At 47.2% G+C, this 24201-nt stretch overlaps 1 protein-coding gene across 1 annotated transcript in view; it reads left to right on the top strand.

Moving 5' to 3' along the window:
- LOC134911031 (calpain-8-like) overlaps positions 1-24201 on the top strand; it is a 149230-nt gene that overhangs the window by 80999 nt on the left and 44030 nt on the right. Inside the window, exons 6-14 of the mRNA XM_063919424.1 lie at positions 9921-10004; positions 10110-10195; positions 17193-17267; positions 17742-17899; positions 18751-18926; positions 21468-21479; positions 23171-23376; positions 23736-23772; positions 23912-24058. Of these exons, the coding sequence (XP_063775494.1) occupies positions 9921-10004; positions 10110-10195; positions 17193-17267; positions 17742-17899; positions 18751-18926; positions 21468-21479; positions 23171-23376; positions 23736-23772; positions 23912-24058 (981 nt within the window). The remainder of the gene's footprint in view (positions 1-9920; positions 10005-10109; positions 10196-17192; positions 17268-17741; positions 17900-18750; positions 18927-21467; positions 21480-23170; positions 23377-23735; positions 23773-23911; positions 24059-24201) is intronic.

The following is a 24201-nucleotide window of genomic DNA, read 5'->3' as shown; positions in this document are numbered from 1 at the left end:
ACTCTCTATGACTGTTGGTAAATATCATCAGTTTTTAAAATAGGAAAATGTTGTTTAGAAAGAGTTAAATAACAATGTCAGTATGTTTTAGAAAATATATGGAATCACTGTATGTTTATTATTGGTCAAGTGGGACCTAATTTCAACTTGTATTTCTAGTGATTACACACTGTGAATCTTGAAAAAGACGCTGCATAGCGTCGAAACGCGTCGACACAGTGTGTTGTTGTGGGTGACAGATTTGACTATCCATAGTGGGGGATAAATAGCTATTGGTATCCGGACCCATTGCTATTGGCTATCAACATCATCCTGCCTTTTCCCACATGGTATGGTTTTTTTCTGTTCACTCTTTTGTTTGTACTCTAATAAAGAGTGTCCTTGTCCTAATTGGATTGTATCTCTGGCTTTGATTTGTTACGAGGGATATTGGGGTCCATCTACCTATATGAAGTGATCGTAAGGCCAACAAAAGAAACCTTTATGAGTTTTCATCACGTCTTACAGAAGTAAGCTTACATGTAAGCGTCCATCACCATAAATCCTGCATATCACGTTGGGTGCCTTGAAAAAGAGGTGGAAGCTTGAACTTTCCAGTTTTGGGACTATATCCACATTTCCATTCCCTGTATTACACAGTGGTGAAAGATCTGGTCTCAATGCAGTATTATACTATGTTGCATTTTTTTCTTTTTCATATTGAATGAACTACATCGGTCAACTGTGGCAAAACTGAATTTTCTGGACATTGAGCGCAAAAGTGAGATCGTACTTTTTTCTTTTTCAACACATACTGAAGGTCCGTGAACTAAATGAAATATTTTTGGGTGCAAAAAATGAGGGTAAATTGAATTGTGTGGAAAAAAAACACAAAAAAAATCAGAAAACTGGAGTTTTTCACTCCCGAAAATTTTTCATGGCTAGTTAAATTGCCCCTATAGTATTAAATAACAGTGAGAACAATAGAATAATAAGGCAGCGTGGATGAACAACTTCATTTTCCCACCAGAGGGAGCATAATGTAGTATAAGGTCAAATGCTGGTTAAACAAACACTTGGTGCATATTGTATACAGGGGAGGGGTCCTGGGGTGCACACCGGTAATGAGAAATGCGACCCTGCGGAGACCTTTCAGTAGAACTGCATAGTGCATACAAAGAAAAGGCTGCAGGTGCACAATTCAAACATTACCAATTTATTAATAATAATCATTGCAATAAAATTTTGCATTTTGCGCGAGGTTCTTCGCATAGTTATGGCCGTAAGTAACGGCTTGCCCACCGCGTGCAGGTGACCTCATTAGTCGGGCAAGTCCCTAACATTTTGGGGGGGTACAAATCTAGGGTGCGGGACATCCCAAAATTAAGCAGCTGAGTGACCCCAGGGCAACACTAAAGTGAAAAATATATAGTGAAAAAAGTGAAGATAGGTTAATGAGAGAGGCTGCTGAAAATAGCAGGGGTAAATTAGTGAGAGGTAACGAGGTGAAAAACAAAGTAGTGAGAGGTAAAGTAGTGAGAAGTGAAGGTGGGAAATGAATTACACTGAAACAAAACACACGATAGGGATGACAGTAAATATGAGAATAAGTGTTAATATGTGTTGCTCCTGAGGCCAAACACCCACAACAGTCCAGGGGGACCCACACCCCGGAAATGCACCCCCATCTGATAATCCAATATACATTTGTGCAGGACTCACCTTGCTCTGCATGCAGTCTAAGAAATGTCAGGAACCTAATTAAAACCAATATATAGGACAGGTGGGCGTGGGTGCTACCACCAGGCAGAAGGGGTCTCTGGCCTTCTATTGTGTATGTAAATACACAGCATTAGGTATACAGGGGAGGGGTCCTGGGGTGCACACCGGTAATGAGAGGTGCGACCCTGCGGAGACCTTTCAGTAATACTGCTTACAAAGAAAAGGTTGCAGGTGCACAATTCAAACATTACCAATTTATTAATAATAATCATTGCAATAAAATGTTGCATTTTGAGCGAGGTTCTTCGCATAGTTATGGCCATAAGTAACGGCTTGCCCACCGCGACCAGGTGACCTCATTAGTCGGGCAAGTCTCTAACATTTTGGGGAGGTGCAAATCTAGGGCGCGGGACACCTCAAAATGAAGCAGCTGAGTGACCCCAGGGCAACACTAAAGTGAAAAAAAAATTATTGCAATGATTATTATTAATAAATTGGTAGTACTTGGTGCATATTATCTGCCCACCATCTATCCCTGACCATATGTACTGTATGCCTAACCTCCTGCACCCTATAGGAGACTTCCATTTTAGTATTTAAGTATTTAATCTCCTGCTGCCCCGCATTGTAAATCAAAAACCCCGGATTCTTCGCTACAGTTCAACTCAACCTGCTAGTAAGTGCCACTAAGGAGTTTCTTGGCAAGGACAGTGATTTGCTGTAATAACTTTGATTTGCTGAAGCTGTTCAGGAGTCCATTCTGACAACTCTCTTTAGCCCCCCTTGTGGGACCCCTGGCAGGAGAGACAGCAGCACATGATCACACAGTGTCTTCTTATCTGTGCTGACAGATGTTCAGTGATCCATAGCGTCTGCTTCTACTGCTTAGCAGAGCTGCTGATCTGTGACAGAGGGTAACATTTTTTATTAGTAATCTTAAGTTTAACACGTGTTTAATTAGAGCGTGTGGTGTCTGTATTGATTTGGAGGATGGTATGGAAAACAGCACATCCAATACAGAAAGGTAGATGCTACAATTTCCAGGCTGTCCAGTGTTCACAATAAAATACTGTAACATATAATACACTATAAAACATACTTATATGCTTAGGGATGAGATCATACAAAGTCAAATTGCATTTGGAATTAATTGCATTGATATCACTCACATTTATCATGTATATTGTTTGTACTCTGTGAGAAGTAAAGAAATATCACAGAGAATTGTTGCAAACAAGAAGTCCAGTATTACAGGCAGTAATGTCAGTATTAATACTTGCAAAGTGTATCAAAATATATTGTTACTAATGTTATATAGACATATCTCACAAGCATTTACTCTTAGACACGCCCATGTGTGAAGCTAGACACGCCCTTTGGGTGGAGCATGACATGCCCCCTCAATCGTGTGACGCATTCTACTATAATATCCCTTAAATCTCTCTATAATCTTTCATGATGCTCCCCCGTGTGCCCTGTGGGGTTTTCCAGTCTCCAAACACACAGACCTATTTGGTCCCTTTTTTTTTTTTAAGTGTTTTTTAAAAATTGCAGTAATGCGGAGATGTAAAAAATATGTATGACACGAACAATGACATTTTGAAATACAAATTTCCCAAGTGCAAAACTTGAGTGTCAGTAAGCAGAAGCGTTATATGACAGATAATGTCTAAGGGGCCCTTTTATCATGAATTACATATTGAATGTGATGTGGGTAGGATCAAACCGCCCAGGATCGCATTGCAATATGCAATCCTATCGGGTGAATGTATCACCCGGCAACCGCAAAGAAACGGGCTCTGAAAGGAGGCCGTCCTTGTGATCTGCTCTGCAGGCGGCCGGAGGACGCAAACGGGTGTCATCAGGGACATACCCACAAATATTATTTGATAAATGGGCCCTTAAGTAAGAGAAGTATGCACTTACCTGCATCAAATATTAAGTATTATACTCAATGTGTTGCAATGTGAGCCGAATACGTGCTCCTGCGCTTAGACGTTCTGATGAAAGTGCTTCTTACAATCCTTTGTGGCGTACGATCGCAAACTGTCAATGTCAAGAAATTCAGGACAGTGTTTGCATTAATAAAGCACAGGTTTGGTCTGTCCTGTTGGAGGGATAAGGTATACATTGTTTGCTGTTTCAACCCTGGAAATCTCCTATATAATAGCCCAGATCTGTGATCTTGTGATTCATTTGCTAACGCTGGGCGGAGTCACAACAGTGGGCGGAGTTAGTCAAATGAGTCACAGATCTGGCCAAATCTATAGGACACTAGGAGCAGCTGCAGAAGCAGATAGTATGGACATGGCACAGGCAGGGTGCATACCTCCCAGCTTTCACACACACACACACACACACACACACACACACACGGCGAAAAGGGGGCGTGGCTTCACGGGAGGGCCCCCGTTTTCGTCAGTGAGGGGGCATGCCCAGCGCTCTGTGAGCTGCTGGCATGCCCCCAGGGGCTGATTATGAGTCCGGGGGGCACAGGGTACTTGAGACAGGGGAGCCCTATCTCATTGCTGTGCATGCTGTGGGTTGGGGGCGTGGCCTAATCGCGGAACGCGAGGCCACGCCCCATTATGCAAATTCCGGGATTTTTTTTTTTTAAATGGAATTTTGGCCCCTCAGCTAGAGGTAAATCCAGAGGAGGTGGTCGCTCCCCCTACACACCCGCACAGGCAGAAGAAAGCAGGGAGACTGCTGCCTCCCTGTAACACCACAGACCTGCCAATACGCAGCAGCGTGTGCTGACTGTAGCACAATGCTGCCGCTGTTGCTGGCAGGACGGGGGAGCTACAGAGCTGGGACAGAGCTACTCGAGCCGGGGGGACCCCTAAAACTGTGGGGCCAACGGTACGTACCGCCTGCCCCCCCCCCCTTAATCCGGCTCTGCTGCTGGAACCCCCCCTCAATCCGTACCCCCTGATGCCCCCTCTCCCTCTGTGTCCACTATTCACCGCTGCTCTGCTAAGCAGAACAGCGAGTACAGGAGCTTTCCGACTGCTCCCCCCCCCCACCGCAGGACACTGCGACCCGCGGGTGGGACAGCGGGACAGACCCCAAAAAATGGGACTGTCCCGCGAAAATTGGGACATTTGGGAGGTATGGGGGTGTGTGAGGGGGTATGCCATACTTGACCCCCACATCAGCATACTCAGCAGGGTCTCTCTGGCAGGGAGGAGCGTCACATTCTGGCACACTCCACGCTTCTTAGCTGTAGTTTTGTGGGTCACCAGCCGCTGTGCACTTTCCGTACTGCCTCTGTTATCTCCTGCCCCTGCGACCCCACCGCTAGCTGCAGCGCTGCCACCCGCAGTGAGTTGCGCCCAGCTCCTTCACACACTTTAGCCGGCGGGTAGCGCTGCAGAAGTCCGCGCTGCTTGCAGGCTCTGACCCCCTCCTCCCTCCAGCATCAGCGTCTCCTGGGAGCTAACCAGTCACTCCCAGTCTCCCCTTACCATAGTGCCCAGCAGCCGTGAGGTCCGCGCCACGTGCATGCTATGACCCCCTCCTCCCTCCAGCCGCAGCATCTCCTGGGGGCTAACCAGTCACTCCCAGTCTCACCTTACCACAGTGCCCGGCAGCTGCGCGAGGTCTGCGGTGTGTGACTGAGGAGGGGGGGAGTGATGCGGACGGGCAGAGGAAGCAGGAATACAGCCTAAGAGAGTCAGCCATGCCAAGTCTCCACCAGCAGCAGATGCCAACAGGTTGGAGTGGAACAGCAGCAGCCAGCAGCAGTGACTCCGGTAAGACACATCTGTCTGTCACCACTGTTCTGTCCCTAATACCAATCTCTCCCGTGCCCTGTGTTCTGTCATGTCCCTGTCACCCCTGGCCTTGACCTGCCACCCTTATCCTGGCCCTTTCACCCTTATCCTGGCCCTTTCACCCTTATCCTGGCCCTGTCACCCTTATGCTGGCCCTGCTACCCCTATCCTGGCCCTGTCACCCCTGTGCTTGCCCTGTCAACCCTATACTGGCCCTGTCACCCCTGTCCTGGTCCTGCCGCCCCTACACTGACCCTGTCACCCCTATCCTGTCCCTGTCATTTCTGTCCTGGCCCCGTTGCCCATGTCCTGGCCCCGTCACCCCTGTCCTGGCCCCGTCACCCCTGTTCTGACCCTGTCACCCCTGTTCTGACCCTGTCACCCCTGTCCTGGCCCAGTCAACCCTGTTCTGACCCTGTCACCCCTGTCCTGGCCCTGTTACTGCATACCCTCCAACTATCTTTTTGGCAGGTACAGTACCCGCAGCACCTCCAGACCACTCCCCAATGCACCACACCTCCGCACCTTCCCCTCCACCACATGCGGCACTCCACCCCTCCCCCAAATGCTGTGCCTCCAGACCCCCTACACCACCCGCGGCTCCCACTTCTCCGCCCCTTCACCACCCCCAGCAATCTCCAGGCCCCCTCCACCATTCACCCCCCTTATATGTCTCCCCCACACCTGCCCCCCTCCACCCGCAGCATCTGCAGACACCCTCCTCCATCCGCGGTCCCCCCCTCACCCACCCCTCCCCCACCAATGGCACCCCCGCACCTGCCCCACCACCACCTGCAGCACCTCCGGACCTCCTTCCCCATCTGCCGCAACACCCGTACCTGCCCCTCCCCTACCCATGGCGCCTGCGGACCCCTACCCCACCAGTGGCACTCCCGCCCCTTCCCATCCCACAGCACCTCCGGAACCCTTCACCCATCTGCAACATCCCCACACCTGCCCCTCCCCCACCTGCAGTGCCTCCGGACCCCTCCCCCATCTGCATCCCCCACTCCTCTGCCCCTCCCCCACCCGCAGCACCTCCCAACCCTTCCCCATCCGGGCCCCACCCCCACTTCCGCCCCCCCTCCATCCGCAGCATCTACAGACACCATCCGCAGTACCCCCCGCACCCGCTACATTCTGTACATTGTGGTCTGCAGGTGCTGTTCACGCCGTCGCAAGGGGCTGCGCCTCCTTCACCATCGCACACCCTTTCATTGTGCAATATTTAACCACTAACAAAGGAATGCAGGTGATACTCCATATAACACAAATATTGAACCCCAGAAAGGCATGCAAGGGTTAAGGGGGAGTAGCCCCTTGCGACGGTGTGAAGAGCGCCCGTAGGGCGCGATGAAGCACCTAGTTGCATATATTTGGCCATGGGTGAAGCAGATCTCACCGAGGTCCACAGCTGTCATTCTGAACCTTTGTGGTTTGTTTATTGTCAGTTTAAAGACCAAATGCACACTGGAAAAGGGGCGGTGAGACAGATTGGGGTAGAACAGGGGCGTACAGGGGTAGAAGTGATGCCTGGCACCAATAAAATAATATGCATATACAGTATAACGACTGTGAGCTAGGTAGCAAATATTAATTATACGGTATAGTGTGTAGACTATCAGATGGTTACCATTGGTTGGCAATAATGAGGAGATGAGGCCCTCTAGTGGAAACATAATGTAACGATTGGTGGCCAGTAGTGTAAAATAAAAGTAAACCACTCACAAAATTATGATTGGAGGTAATACTCCATATAATAAAATATTGCACACCCCAAGGACGTGCAAGGGTTAAGGGGGCGTAGAACCCTTGCGACGGTGGGAAGAGCGCCCGTAGGGCGCGATGAATCACCTAGTGCAGAGGTTCCCAAACTGTGTGCCGTGGCTCCCTGGGGTGCCTCGGGACACTTGCAGGGGTGCCCTGGGTTGGTGGTCCAGGACCAATTCAAATTATTCATGGTCAATATAATAAGCAAAACCAGTGCTGGTGGCTGCCAGTCATAAAATATGTGGCCAAACAGAAGCGAATCTTGTCCCTCACCACACAACTGACCCCAAGGATGACATATAAACGCAATCTACTTAATGTAATATTTCTTTCTAAATTTCTCAATAAGAAACTATTGGCCTAGGGGTGCCATGAAAAAAATTCTGATATTCTAGGGCGCCGCGAATCAAAAAAGTTTGGAAACCACTGACCTAGTGTAAAATAAAAGTGTTTGTAGAAAACCAAAAATAGTCACTGGTGCAGGAAAGCAACTCTAAGAGAAAAGGCGGGCGGGGGATCATCTCAGCCCCCAGAGTTCCTTAACAGGGTATTGCAGGAAAATGTAAAGCTGTCGTGCAGGAGAGCAGGTGCCTGGAGTGAAAGGAACAGCAACAGCGTGATGGTGGTGACTCACCCAGTAAGGTTACCAGTGGCTGCTCCAGAGATGGGGCTGCAGCTCAGTACAAATTTCAAATAGGGGAGCCGCACCAACTGCCAGTGAGTGAGTTTGGAATGGCAGTTGGTGGCAGTTGGTGTGACTCCCTTACTGGAAACTTGAACTGACCTGCAGCCCGCCCTCTGGAGCCACCACTGAAGGTTACCATCTATCACAGAAGGCCTCCATCAGGTCTCAGTCCCAACAATGTAGAGCCCAAAGTGCCCCAGGCGGCTGGGAAAGCGATGAATTTAGGGCAGCCAAACTATGTAGGGAAGAAGTTCTCAGGGGGACAGGCAGTGGAGAGGATGGAGAGAGAGTCTGCTGCGTCCGCCCACTGTGTCACCCAAGGATATCTGGCTCTGTCACTGCAGCTACCACGGAGGGAGGGGGGTCCTTCAGGAATGGAGGTCCTTAATAGCCAATTGGGCAAGGCGTCACCAGTGCTACCAACTCGGGGCTCGGAGGAAGTCCCAAGCCCACAGCCCAGCCACGTGGCGCAGCTCCAGTCACTACTTTGATAGGAGCTGTGCAAATCTGCTGCCACCTGATATGGCTGCTAGGCCACGCTCCCACAGGGAAAAGTGGTTTTAAAGCAGCCCGGCATTAAATAAAAAAAAAAACAAGTTCAGTACCTGAAGTGCCGGTATGTCATACCGCTGTACACCGTCACACCTCGAGCAGTGGCATTAGGACATCCTCTCCCTTGCCACGCCCAGTTAATATAGTAGCCGCTATGATATATTTATGCATTTGCTTTGTAATACATAATCTCATTCTATTACATATTCTGGGGAAGGGGGAATACTGAGAAGTGTAACTGGAAAAGTATAACTGCAGAGTATAAGAAGAAGTATAACTGGAAATCCAGAGTCTATTATGCATGCATACTGGCGCCATTTTCCTACATGCGCAGATCTCTGAGGATTTTACAGTGATTTCTGCACCAACGGCAGAGTGGTCAGTATAGTTTGTGAGTGCAGGGTGTGCGGTGTGGGCTCCCTTGGACCTGCGTCCATTATAGACACCGCCATGGCGTTGTTGAAAACCAGTAAGTTCCAATGAATGTGTAAATTCTGTTGGATAAATAACAGCTTCATGTGGGTCCATGACAACATCTACTTACTTACAAGTTGTATGTGCTCCCGGAATGATATCATGTATATTTAAATGGGGGGGCATAGCAATGTGCTGGGCCCACCCCCTAAACTTGTGACAGCAGAGGATGCAAAATGCCCTTAGACACCCCAGGCAGCTCCATAGGTCGCAGGGTGCTGCTCCAGGCAACCATTAAGTGAAATGCTGGTGCCACTGAGGAGTTTCTTTACAAGGACAGTGGTTTGCTGTAATCACTGTGAATTGATGTAGTTTCTCGGGAGTCCCTATTGACAACACTCATTAGCTCCCCTTGTGGGACACCTGGCAGGACAGATAGCAGCACATGATCACACAGTGTCTTCTTATTTGTGCTGGCCAAGTGTGCAGTGATCTATAGCTTTTGTTTCTACTGCTTAGCAGTGCTAGTGAACTAATTTTTATTAGTAATCTTTAGTTAAACACATTTATTTAATTGGAGTATCTGGTGTCTGTAGTGATTTGGAGGATGCTATAATAGTATGGAAAACAGCACATCCATAGGTAGGGCCTACAAGAGCCTAATTTGCAAAATGGTGATGCACCCAGATACCATAAAGATTACACACACATAGCCAGGTACTGTCATCAACGTTACAGTTCTTATTGTCTTCAGGATAATGATGACAGCACCTGCCTCTGTGTAATCTTTATGGTATCCGAGTACCGCAACATTTTGCAAATTATCATTTCTCCATTGTGAGGGTGCTGGGAGTGCCAGACCTATTGTCTATCTATCGATCTATCTATCTATCTATCTATCTATCTATCTATCTATCTATTGTATATATGTTATGCAATTACTGCCATCCCCACTTGAACTGCTTGAGTTAGTCAGATGACCGATGACATCGATTTCAGTATTTTTTTTCTATGTATCACAGGTATCTGTCCCAGGTGTAGGAGAAATTGTCTTGAGCAACAACCTGGTTACCAGCCATGCATACTCAGTGACCGGAGCGGAGGAGGTAAATACATTCATGACACGGCTCATGTCTATATGGCTATACCTGTGTCACCGGAAGCGGTGTAAATAGGTGATCAGCTCACACTCTCCGGTTTGTAATACACAGGTCGCCTATCTTGGGAAACCCATACAGATCATCAGAGTGAGGAATCCGTGGGGTTTTAAAGAGTGGAACGGCTCCTGGAGTGATAAGTATGTCTGACATGTGACAGCCTTTGGCAGGGAACGACTGGGTAACCTTGGGCAAGCATCTGGACCCTGGCCCTTATACTGCACCTGATGCTACAATAGAAAAACGTGTGTGATGAAAAATAGGTGAAGACTGTCTTATAAGAAAAATAGTTCCTGCCAGCCCCGCCTTCTTACACCTGATGCTGGGACAATATGACATGACTGATATGAGGCGCAGTCTAATGACCGTGAGGGGAAGCAGTGGTCTACCTGCTGTGGCCTGGTGGGGAATTAGACTGACACAGAGAACATTACCTTGTTTATTGAACCACCCTCATATTGTTAGGCGCCGAGGGTCCGCCCGTCAGTGCGGCCCGGCGCCTAGCAACTAGGGACGCCGCATACGGACAGCCGCCGGCTCCCTAGCAACGTTAGACGCCGGGCGCACGGAGCCGCTCAGACCCTAGCAACGGGGACGCCACTGTCGGACCGCGTTCCCCGTTGCTGGGTCTAGATTAATCACCTCATTGGTATCCTGGCCGTGCAGCATGCAGCTGCACGGCATGATTGTTAATTACCCTGTCTGGCTCCTGATTGGAGAGCTCCCAGTTAAAAGCACTCTCTGGACTTCTCACAGACGCCGGTAATAGCTTCCTGTTTGCTGTGTCTGTTGCAGAGAGTTTTCCAGTCCTGTCTATCCGGTCGTTCTTGTCCTCAGTGGTCCAATACTCGGAAGTTGTCATCTTTTCCTGGAGTCCTGACCGAGCACCTTTAACATCCTGTGGTGTTCGTGAGTCGCGGCGTAGCCGTGTGTTGCGGCTTGACCGCTTACTATTTATTATTTGGTTATATTGTGTTTCGGAGCTTTTGCGGAGGATTCCGCTCCCACAAATCCACTCTGGTATCCAGCGGTGCTGGATAGGAGTAACGGATTCGTGGATTTTTGGTTGTCCTTTTCCCTGGCGGTTTGTCCGCACATACTTCTGGTTTAAGTTAGTTAGCTTGTAGCCCCTGGCCTGGTTGCTTAGTTAGAGGGCCCCTTGTTATCACCCTGTCTCGGATTTCCCTTTGTCTCCCATTAAGACCTGAGGGGGCATCGGAGTTGGGCAGACATAATCCGCCCTTCAAACGCGGCTGCCATGGGCTCAAGCAACCATAGTCTCGCAGGGGATTTCTGATAGCACGGGCGAGACAACGGAGTTAGGGCGCCAGGGGTTACTAGGCTATCCTGCTCCCGTAACCAGCATTCCATTCCAGTACTCTGACCTCCGTCATAAGATCACCTCTGGTCAGACGTACTGGTATCATAACATTATTACCGGCCAGACTAAAATTTAAAATTAAACAGGGTTTGATTTTTTCCCTTATTTCAGTTTGGAAGAATTGTCGGCCTCATGAATCCCACTGGTGTAGGGCCAAATCCTGGCCAGCTTCTAGTTAGTCAGATTCAAGAACTTACTCAGATGGTTCAGGATCTATCCCTTCGGGTGAGGTCACAGGAAGATCTGTTACGGACTTCCCCGAGGGTCGTTCCTGAACCAAAAATGCATTTGCCTGACCGTTTTTCTGGGGATAGAAAGCAGTTTTTTAATTTTAAAGAGTCTTGTAAACTTTATTTTCGTTTAAGACCAGTCTCCTCAGGTACGGAATCTCAGCGGGTCGGAATTATTATTTCTTTACTTCAGGGGGATCCCCAGACCTGGGCTTTTGGTTTAAGAACAGACGATCCGGCATTGTTGTCTGTAGACGCCTTTCTGGGGTCTTTAGGGCTATTGTATGATGACCCTGATAGAGAGGCATCCGCCGAGAGTCATTTGCGTGCTCTCAGACAGGGTAAGAATCCCGCAGAGATTTATTGTACGGAGTTTCGCCGTTGGTCGAACGACTGTGGATGGAATGACCCAGCCCTGCGCAGTCAGTTTCGCCTCGGCTTATCTGAGTCTATAAAAGACAGTCTCCTTCAGTATCCCGCTCCTGAGACTCTTGATAAACTCATGGAGCTTTCTATTAAGATTGATCGTCGTCTCAGAGAGCGGAGGGCTGAAAAAGGAGCATCTGTCGGGTCTACTCCTGGTGTTTTTTCCATTCCTGTGGACATAGAGGAGCCCATGCAGATAGGTCTCTCCAAGCTGTCTCCTGAAGAAAGAACCAGAAGGCAAAATTCTGGTCTTTGTTTGTACTGTGGGAGTAAGGGACATTTTGCCCGTAATTGTCCGAACAAGTCGGGAAACGCCTCGACCAAGTGAATTGTGAGGGGGTTCACTTTGGTCTGCAGCTTATCTCCTCAAATAATTCACTGTTAGTCCCAGCTAAAGTTTCCTTTGGCAGCCTCTGTTCCTCGGTGTCGGCTTTTGTTGACAGTGGAGCTGCAGGGAACTTTATGGACTTAACGTGGGCCAAGGCCTTAGGTATTCCTCAGTTAGCCTTGGGTAGGTGTATCACCATGCATGGTTTAGATGGGAGTCCCTTGTCCAATGGGGTTATTTCTCTCTGTACACCTCCTGTACTATTTTCGGTAGGAGCTCTTCATTCCGAAAAAATTGAATTTTTCCTTACCCATTGCCCAGCAGTTCCAGTGGTTCTGGGTCACCCTTGGCTGGCCTTTCATAATCCCATCATTAATTGGCAGTCGGGGGAGATCTCACAGTGGGGTACCATCTGTAATAAGGAATGTATTACGCTTCCCATCAGAATAGCTGCTGTCATTCCCGCACCCATTCCTGTGGAATACCAGGATTTTGTTGATGTATTTTCCAAGGGCAATGCGGACATTCTGCCTCCCCATCGGCCTTATGATTGTGCTATTGAGCTAATTCCTGGTGCCACTTTGCCTAAGGGAAGGTTATATGCATTGTCCGGACCAGAAACTGTGGCCATGAATGAATATGTTAAAGAAAGCCTAGGGAAAGGATTTATCAGGCCGTCTAAATCCCCTTTAAGTGCAGGCTTCTTCTTTGTGGAGAAGAAGGATGGATCACTCAGACCTTGCATTGACTTTAGAGCCTTGAATAAAATCTCAGTAAAAAATACTTACCCTTTGCCGCTGATTTCTGTCCTCTTTGATCAGCTACGTTCGGCTGTGATTTTTTCTAAGATTGACCTGAGAGGAGCATATAACCTCATCCGAATCAAGTCAGGGGATGAGTGGAAAACGGCATTCAGTACTCAGTCGGGTCACTATGAGTATCTGGTTATGCCATTCGGCCTGTCTAACGCTCCGGCAGTTTTCCAGGATCTCATTAACGATGTGCTCCGTGATTTTCTTGGAAGATTCGTAGTTGTCTATTTAGACGATATCTTGATATATTCTGACTCTATTGAACAACACGTTACCCAGGTGCGTCAGGTTCTAAAAAAATTACGTGAAAATCACCTATATGCCAAACTGGAGAAGTGTGAATTTCATGTCACGGAGGTATCCTTTTTAGGGTACATTATTTCCCCTCGGGGATTCTGTATGGAACCGAAGAAGCTCCAAGCCATCCTTAGTTGGGCGCAACCCACCAACTTAAAAGCAATTCAGCGCTTTTTAGGGTTTGCGAATTATTATAGAAGATTTATTCACTCTTTCTCCGACCTAGTTGCTCCCATTGTGGCACTGACTAAGAAGGGAGCGGATCCAACCAACTGGTCACGTGAAGCTGAGTTATCTTTTCAGGCCTTGAAACAAGCCTTTGTCTCAGCCCCGGTCCTCAGACATCCCAACCCAGAATTGCCTTTCATTGTTGAAGTTGATGCCTCGGAGGTTGGAGTAGGGGCTATCCTATCTCAGAAGGATCCGGATTCTCTAGAATTACATCCTTGTGCCTTTATGTCCAGGAAATTCTCATCTGCTGAATCCAACTACGATGTTGGTAACCGGGAATTACTGGCTATTAAATGGGCTTTCGAGGAGTGGAGGCATTGGCTTGAGGGAGCAACACATACCATTTCAGTTTTGACTGATCACAAAAATCTTCAGTACATTGAATCAGCTAGATGGCTGAATGCCCGGCAAGCTCGTTGGGCTTTATTTTTAACTCGTTTCAAGTTTATTATCACCTTCAGGCCAGGTTCCAAGAATACCAAGGCGGATGCCCTGTCACGCAGTTTTCTTCCAGTTCATGATAACAGTCCTTTTACTCCCATACTTCCGTCTTCAGTCATTCGGGCAGGCCTCACACAAGATTTATTTACCCAGTTAAAGCAGCTTCAACATCAAGCTCCTGGAAATACTCCTGCTGGTCGTCTTTATGTCCCTGAGTTTTTGAGAGCAACTGTTTTGACGGAGTTTCATGATAGCAAAGTTGCCGGGCATCCGGGGATCGCTAAGACTTTGGAATTAGTCTCCCGCTCAGTATGGTGGCCTGGTCTTTCCAAAGACATTAAGGAGTTTGTTTTTTCGTGTCAGGTCTGTGCACAGCATAAAGTTCCCCGTTCCTTGCCTATCGGTCAACTTATGCCCTTGAATGTTCCTCTCAGGCCATGGTCTCATATTTCCATGGATTTTGTGGTGGACCTCCCTCTGTCAGCCGGATGCCGAGTCATATGGGTGGTAGTTGACTGTTTTAGCAAGATGGCCCATTTCATTGCTCTTCCCCGATTGCCATCTGCCCAGGGATTGGCAGTTTTGTTCCTCCGCCATGTTTTCAGACTCCATGGGTTACCCACTGATATTGTTTCTGATCGGGGTCCACAATTCATTGCACAATTTTGGAAGTCTTTTTGTGCCTCTTTAAAGATGAAATTGTCTTTAACGTCTGGCTACCATCCCCAATCCAACGGGCAGACTGAGCGAGTTAATCAATCATTAAAACAATATTTGCGTTTGTACTCGGCCAAACTCCAAAATGACTGGTCCGAGTTTCTTCCGTTGGCGGAGTTTGCTTACAACAATGCCTGTCATTCCTCCACCAATGTGTCTCCATTTTTTACAGTTTTTGGTTTTCACCCCAGAGCTAATTCCTTTTTTCAACATTCCTCTGTCTCCTCACTGACCTTGACCGCTCATCTCAGACTCATTTGGAGAAAAGTGCACCTTGCTCTCAGAAAAGCGGCATTTCGGGAGAAAAAAATTTCTGACAGGCTCCGGCGGCCGTGCACTTTTAAAGTTGGAGATAGGGTGTGGTTGTCGACTCGCAACATTAGACTTCGACAAACCTCAGCCAGATTGGGCCCTAAATTTATTGGACCATTTCATATTATAAAAAAAATCAATCCAGTTGCTTTCCGGTTACGTTTACCAAGAACTCTCCGGATCGGAAATACTTTCCATTGCTCCTTGTTGAAACCATACGTTTCTTCCAGTAGATTTCCTCGGAAGATCTCTCAGGGGAAATCACCAATAGATGTACAGGGTCAGCAGGAGTTCTTGGTGGAGAAGGTTCTCGATTCCAAGTTGTCCCGGGGTCGGCTTTATTTTTTGGTACATTGGAGAGGTTATGGTCCAGAAGAAAGGTCTTGGGTCCTGGATGAGGATCTCCATGCCCCGAGGCTCAAAAAGGCATTTTTTCGAGAATTTCCTCAGAAACCTGGCCTTAGGGGTTCCTTGACCCCTCCTCAAGGGGGGGGTACTGTTAGGCGCCGAGGGTCCGCCCGTCAGTGCGGCCCGGCGCCTAGCAACTAGGGACGCCGCATGCGGACAGCCGCCGGCTCCCTAGCAACGTTAGACGCCGGGCGCACGGAGCCGCTCAGACCCTAGCAACGGGGACGCCACTGTCGGACCGCGTTCCCCGTTGCTGGGTCTAGATTAATCACCTCATTGGTATCCTGGCCGTGCAGCATGCAGCTGCACGGCATGATTGTTAATTACCCTGTCTGGCTCCTGATTGGAGAGCTCCCAGTTAAAAGCACTCTCTGGACTTCTCACAGACGCCGGTAATAGCTTCCTGTTTGCTGTGTCTGTTGCAGAGAGTTTTCCAGTCCTGTCTATCCGGTCGTTCTTGTCCTCAGTGGTCCAATACTCGGAAGTTGTCATCTTTTCCTGGAGTCCTGACCGAGCACCTTTAACATCCTGTGGTGTTCGTGAGTCGCGGCGTAGCCGTGTGTTGCGGCTTGACCGCTTACTATTTATTATTTGGTTATATTGTGTTTCGGAGCTTTTGCGGAGGATTCCGCTCCCACAAATCCACTCTGGTATCCAGCGGTGCTGGATAGGAGTAACGGATTTGTTGATTTTTGGTTGTCCTTTTCCCTGGCGGTTTGTCCGCACATACTTCTGGTTTAAGTTAGTTAGCTTGTAGCCCCTGGCCTGGTTGCTTAGTTAGAGGGCCCCTTGTTATCACCCTGTCTCGGATTTCCCTTTGTCTCCCATTAAGACCTGAGGGGGCATCGGAGTTGGGCAGACATAATCCGCCCTTCAAACGCGGCTGCCATGGGCTCAAGCAACCATAGTCTCGCAGGGGATTTCTGATAACACGGGCGAGACAACGGAGTTAGGGCGCCAGGGGTTACTAGGCTATTCTGCTCCCGTAACCAGCATTCCATTCCAGTACTCTGACCTCCGTCATAAGATCACCTCTGGTCAGACGTACTGGTATCATAACACATATATACTAATCAAGGAACTAGGCATACCCCGGGTCACCTCAGTCTTCCCTCAGACCCCCCCCCCCCCCCCCCCGCGCGCACTCTGCGCTCCTCTGTCCAAAACCCACCCATCCCACCGCTCCCCCCCCCCTGCACCACCCGCTCGGTCCCTCAATCTCCTATTCTTCCGATGGTCAGGTGCTCCACCTTGGCTAGATCTGTCACATCTCTCTCGCAGTGGTAGCCATTGGGACGCATAACTCAAGCCTCCCACTGCGCACACATGTTGCAATCGGGAGAGACCTTAGACGCAGTTGTTATATAGATGTATATAAACGTTCATGAGTTTATGAATGTGATTTTACATGATATACTGGCTGCTGAAATTGAGGGGAAATGTATCACTTCTCAGGTAAAATATAGGTATAAATAAATACAATATTGTTTTATAATGGTCCTGTATATGTCTATCATTCCTACATATATTATTAATTTCCTCGTGTCCTTACAGTGCCCCAGAATGGAATGGAGTTGACCCAGAAGTGAGAGCAAAACTTAATATCCAAAGTGAAGATGGTGAAGCTTGGTGAGTAGATATTATTAGACTCTATCGAGATTGTCTCAATCATTTGGCCGAAGCTGAGGGTTAGGCTGGTACCATAGGCTCTTGGTAGTGGCACGGCTGGCAACAAAAATCTTGGAGCCCGGAACACTCATGTTTTTGGAACCCCCTTCCCTCCCCAGTAGTTACAGGCTGGTCAGCCATTGGCTCATCCCCCTGTGTCTCTCAGCCTCATCATTGCCTGTGTCCCTCCGGCCTCAACCCCCCCATCTCTTCAGCCTCCCCCTCCGCATCCCCCCCCCCCCCCATATCTTTCCAGCCTCATGAACTGGACTTCTGAGATTCCTGAAGGGCCTCCTTGTACACCCCTGTTGCCCCGGCGAAAGTCTATGAATTAAAATTAAAATTAGGTTCCCCCAATAGATAAACAAAATTGTTCTATATTGACTATAGTTCCACCCCTACAGTATGTCTTTATTTTTCTCTTGCTGTCGCCAGGTTCCCGTTTTCTTCATTCTTAGCTGAGTTTTATCAAGTGCAAATATGTCACCTGAGCCCGGACTATGCATGTTCTGATGGAAAACACAACTGGTACTTAACGGAAATGACGGGGAAATGGACTGCGGGCTCCACAGCCGGTGGATGCGTGGAAAACCGTAAGAAAGAAACGTTCCTCAATTATTATCGTGAATAGTCTCTCATTTATTGGCTTGCACTTACCCAATGGCATCTTTTTCTAAATACAATTGCTCCTACATTGCTTTATTTTCCCGTCTCTCGTCTGGGTGTTTGTGTACACACGGTGAGATCCTTGCTATGCCCGATTTTCACTTTGCAATTTCCCCTGAACTCCCCGGAGCCCAGCACCACCGATTTTGACTAACTTTTCTTGAGATATGGACTATATGTGCTTACGATTTTGGCTTATGTGAGATTTTGGCTTATGTGAGATTTAATTGACATGTGAGATGAACTAGATAGTACACCGATCTAGCAAGGATTGACTTGCCTGCACAGTCTATCTTTTCTTGTGATACCGACCTGGCGGGACCACGCACCGGGATCGAATCGAGATCGCAAGTGGCATAACACCTTGCGATTTGCACTAACTTTTCTTGCGATTTTGACTATATAGTCAAAATCGAAAGAAAAAATCTCACCGTGTGTACACAGATCAACAGACATACATATTTATTGTTTGCCCTTGGATATGACCAGAGCGTCTGGCAGGGGATGGGGGGCAGAATGAGTGCTGCAATGATACTGGTTCCTGCCGCTACATGTCATATGATGTCACAGGGCAACGTCATGTTCCCAGTCCATCACTTGACGTGGAAGCGCAGCAGCGTGCAGCTTTGCAGGTAGAACGTAAGCATTGGGAAGCTCCAGGGCCTTCAAATATCAGCAAATGAGCAACGAGGTTCGTCTTGTTTAAATCCTCATGACAGGGGCGCCCGAGAAAGAGCTAATTATATTTCTTCTTTCTACTGCTCATGTTCTTTCACAGCAATGTATTGGACCAACCCTCAGTTCCAGGTCACCGTGGAGGACCCGGATGATGGCCACGCAGGAGACGCAGCCGCAACGGGCTGCACAATCGTTGTGAGTCTGATGCAGAAAGGACGCAGGACAAAGAAAAATGAAGGACAGCTTTATTTCCTGATCGGATTCGATATATATAGTGTTAGTGTCACTTTTTGTCATTGATTTTTTTCTTCATACAAGTTAAGGCATATTAACCCACAAACATGTAGTATACACACTCTGTATATCCTGTTATAGTATAGTACTCTATCTGCTGACAAGTAGTTCTTCTGAGAGACTCTAGACCAGGGGTGGGGAACCTTTGGCATCCCAGCTGTTGTTTAACTACACATCCCAGCATGCCCTGCTGCAGTTTTGCTATTTGGCCATGCTAAAACTGTAGCAGGGCATGCTGGGATGTGTAGTTCAACAACAGCTGGAGTGCCAAAGGCTCCCCATCACTACTGTAGACCAAGCCCAGATCAAGACCACCCACTGATAGAGCCAGTGGCATAACTACTGTATGTGCAGGGGATGTAGCTGCTATGGGGCCCGGACTGCCTCCAGGGTCCACCGCGCCCCCTGCACCCAGTCACACAATGCAGCCTGCACGGCCCATCTCCCGATAGAAAACTGGAGCACAGCCCACATGGGACTCTCTATTCGGGGGAAATGCGGGTGATGCAAGAGATCTGTGACGCCCTCCCTACTTCAGCTCCCGCACCCTCCATCCTCCAGCAACTGCCCCATAAGGGAAGAGCAGAACTTGGTCTTCTGTTCCCGGGCACAGCTCCTCATGGTGTCCCCTGATCACTCAGCCATGCCCCTGTCCTCACACTTCAGACATTACCGGCCGAGTGACGCCATGGGGCTATGAAGCAGTTTGGTCAGAACATCAGCTCAGGTGCAGAGGAGAGCCATGGGGGCCTGTGCCTGAGTCCGTGGGCCCCCTCTCCGACACCCTGCAGCTCAACCGAGGTGGATTGAGGCACAGATCGGTAAGCGCACGGGGAGCACCGTACCCCACTACTCCTATGTGTGTGTGACACCTTATACCCCCTAACCTCCTTTACCAGGTCAGTGTATGACACCCCGTACCCCCCTATCCCAGTGTGTGATACTCTGTACCCCCCAACCCCTGTGTGTATGACACTCTGTAGATGCAGATGGCCAATAAGCCTGCTCTCTAGAGCTTGTACCTGCCAGTGGTAAGGCGTGACTGTACAGATGACCTGTGTAACCCATTTACAGTGTGGTGATTGGCTCAAAAACCCATCACCCATGACAGCCATCACCAGGAAGGGAGAGATTACAGTCTCCCCGTATAGTTCAGACTGTTCCAGATTTTACCCCATCCCCGCTTACCATGCGGGAAGTATAGCAGCATCCTCCCGAACATGCCCCGCCCCTCAGCGGTCGGCCGCTGTGCTGTTCTGGGAGTTTTGCTGCACTTGGTGATGACGTCATCTCCAAGCACTGTACCCGGGTGCAGTGTGAACGGAGCTGACTTGGGTATATCCCAGGTTGGTGCCACAGTGGAAACGGGATAAATCCCGGGTCTGACCCGGCTTGGAACTGTGTTCCAAATCATGGGTCAGGCCTGGGATTTTGGTGGAAAAGGGGTATTAGATGTACTCTACCGTAGAGTGTATTTAATAAACTAAGAAAAATAGACACAGACTTTGAGCTGGAAAACATATTATTTGTCTCATTAATATACATAAAAATATATGTATAAAAAGTATATTAAAAAATAATTTGCATGAAGTGGAAGTAACATTCAAAAATTCAATTAGGTTTCTGAAGGAGCAGGAACGGTGCAAAGTCCCTCTGCACCCTAGGCAAAACTTCAGCCTAGCACCCCCTAACCTGCAAACCCCCCACAACCAACAGCACCTCCCGGAGGGGAGATGCAAAAGGGACAACTCTCAAGGACTTTTAAAATGGTAAAGTATATTGTAAACAAAGTCACATAGTTTCATGACTTTGTTCACAATATACTTTCACTTTAAAAGTCCTTGAGTGCCGTCTGTTGTTTATATACTCTATAATACTGTATATGGGGTCTGGTGGGGATATATAATTGTGGTTGGGTATGGGATGCCGCCAGTCACAATACTGACAGTGGCATCCCAACCACCATAATACCAACATTTTGAATTAAGTTAATTAACCTTATCCCTTACCCTATCTCTCCGTCCCACGAGCCTAACCATAACCCTCCTCGGCATCCTAACATTCAGGATGCCGGCGGTCGAGATTCCGGCATTGGCATTCTGACAAGTGTTGGGATTCTGGCGCCAGTAATCTGAATGACAGCATCCTGTCCGCCGGGATGCCAACTGCATCCCCTTAATTGTATGTGTATACATATATATATATATATATATATATATATACGCACAGACATACATATATTTGTATGCTTCTTACGGAGTTCCATCCTCTCATCTATAAGCTCATCACTGACCTGCATACAGAGGCATTCATCATTTTTTTGCTAGATGAATTCAGTGGTGCCCTCCAGTGACCAGCGCCCTTAGGCAGCTGCCTAATGGTAGAGCCGGTCCTGTGAAGGAGTAAAACTTGTTCTGTTTACCTCCTGCTTTAAGCATAGCATATAAGCGAAAATGTAATATATATTTTTAGGTTTATCTCACATATTATATTTACAATGTACATTTTTCCTTTTTTTTACAGATACCCAAAGAGGTAAGCTGCTTGGCTGGCCTGTCCTTCTCTATACTGCTGACCTTACCGGGCTTTTCCTATCTCTCATAGAATTATATTCTCTCTAGTATAACCTGAAAATGGGAAGTGATCATAATATACTATATCATGTGTTCATGTAATCATCATTCTTGGTCAGTGTTACTCTTTAAAATGTACATTCCAAAATGCAGTGCCACAGGGTGTGCAGAGCAGGGTAAAGGGTTGTATACTGTTGGGGCTATATCCCCCTACATTATCCTTCTGCATCATTTTGTATATATTTGGATATGCATGTTCCATTATCAATCATTATGGCATATTCAAATACAGTTATGCTATTGGGAAGGGGATGGTTCTAGCACTACACAACAACATGGGTAATTCTGCATGCTTGGCCCTTTTTTGGTGGCTTCTTGATTTCTTTAGTGATTCCTCTGATGCAGAAAAAAGGGAGTCAGCGTAGGGGTTTCCACCATTCAGGTGTGATTTGAGCTGACCAAAGAGAGAATAATATAGCACTTAACAATAGCGTACAGAAAACATTACAAAGAAACAATATTAAGTGTTTATATTAAAACAAAAAAATATCCCTGGTGCAGTTTCCACACTCTAGATAAAAACAAATTGACCTAAAGTGGCTGGTAGAAAAAAAGGGGGACATATTTTACAATAAAAGAAAACAGAATCAACAACCTGTATTGTGTCAACTTAAACTACACAAAAATATATATATAATTACTCTTTAAGTGCCTAAAAACAAAAGATATTAAATATAACAATCAATTAAAGGTTAATCAGCAATAACATTCCTTCTAGTCATAAATTCCATAACCTCCCATTTGTGTCCAAGTTGGGACTCACTTCCCCATACATGTTGAAATACAAACTCACCCATGTTTATTTTTAAAGAACTTGGGAAAACCTGGTGCCCATGGCGGTTCCCATCTCTTGCAGCTACTTTGTGTGATAAAAAAATAGTTATGTTTGAGAATAATTAAAATAGAATCTAAAATATGATGCCTCTCTGAAACATCTCCACCAATCCTTAATGGCCTTTAGAATGGAGGTTGCTAATGTACAAATCCTGCCCAGCTGATGTAAGGACAGCATGGGTGTCTTTCCAAATTACATCATTAGGCAAGTTTATCAAATGTATAGTGTCCCAAGGATAGGATCTCCTCATGGTAAAGTTTGGACTGACAGTTAATTAGTTCATGTCGGATGAGTGGTGGAACCTTGCATGACCCGTGTTTGGTGTCAAGTACAGTACTTCACATGCTTTAGTCATTGTTTGCAAATACTATGATCTTGGATCATATGTGGCAATTGGGGATTTATTGACAGGCCCTTAATTAATTGGTCCATTATCCAAGTGGTTTATTCTTTAGATTGTATTCCTGCAATTAGCATTCACCACTATATCAGCCCCTGGATTTTGAAAGGACATGTAATGAACTAGGCGTGTCCTTTACAAAGAATACAAACAAATACGGAACAGGTATAAAAAAATGAATAGAGAATAGTGAGACCTGCACCAAGCACAGGACAAGAGAAGCACTGTGTAGTTGGCTTTTATTGTAAACCAGAGACAAAACTTCAGTGGAAAAATACCCCAGGGCATCTGCAGTTGGACTGGGCATACATTAAACTGTGCAAAAACACTGAACTATGTTTTTATATATCTATGACAGACTCCAATCAGTTCTCAAATGGGGAAGAATTTTTTCATGAACAATAACACGGTTGCTTGTACAGAGGCCTACAGAAACCACCGGGAGGTGTCAGACCATTTCCGTCTTCCTGTTGGGAAATACTTGATTGTACCGACAACTTACAAACCCGATGTGGAATCTGATTTTTTTCTGCGAGTCTTTACAGAGAAAAAATCTACAGCTCTGTAAGTAGAAACTCCATATGTTTCTAATCCACAGCATCTTGCGAGTGATTAATTAATCTCATACAGGGATGCCCACAAGGAGGGAGGCGGGTATAAATGGGTCTTCCTGGGTGGTCTGGGCTCTGGGTTATGCCTAAGAGAAATTCATTGGCAGGGGACAGTAGCGTTAGGGAGATGACATCATCTCTGGTGTGAAGGGTGACAATCCGGCAATAACCTGGGTTGTCACCCAAATGTGAACGGGGGTAAGTAAAGAAAACCCCAGCTTCAAACCCTGCTTAGTGTCCCGGGTCCGAGCCAGGTTAATGCTGGGATTTTAAGTCTGAAAAGGGTATTATTACCATTTATTTTTCTTTTAGGGAACTTGGGAATGTGGTGAAAACGAATATTTTTGAGGTAAGATTTTTATCTGTAATGAGTATGGTTTTCAGATAAATTTCCTGAGGTCAAAAATCATCAACGTCATAAATTTATGTCACTACCAATCCTCGGAATTGTATATAATCATATTAATAATTCTGAAGACGTTCTGTAGATACTGGCCACCTCCTGTTCTTGCACGAAACATAACCACAAGCAGCTATTACGCATAGCTAGAACATTCTGCATACCACCCACAGTCCCCTGTTTGGCAGGACAGCCCTGTTTTTCGGACACTGTTCTGCTGCCTCGCCTGTGGCCGGTAATCTCTCACGGAGTGGGGGGGAGTTTGGGGAGCCCTATCTCACCCGCTGTTCTGCTTAGTAGAGCATTACTGAATAGATGCATGACAAAAACGGGACGGGGTTTGTGTTATGGCATTCCATCCTTTTGGGGTGCATGAAG

Source organism: Pseudophryne corroboree, chromosome 4, assembly GCF_028390025.1.
Source record: "Pseudophryne corroboree isolate aPseCor3 chromosome 4, aPseCor3.hap2, whole genome shotgun sequence".
NCBI lineage: Eukaryota > Metazoa > Chordata > Amphibia > Anura > Myobatrachidae > Pseudophryne > Pseudophryne corroboree.
The sequence above is the reverse complement of the archived record's forward strand: the minus strand, read 5'-3'. Positions and strand labels throughout refer to the sequence as shown.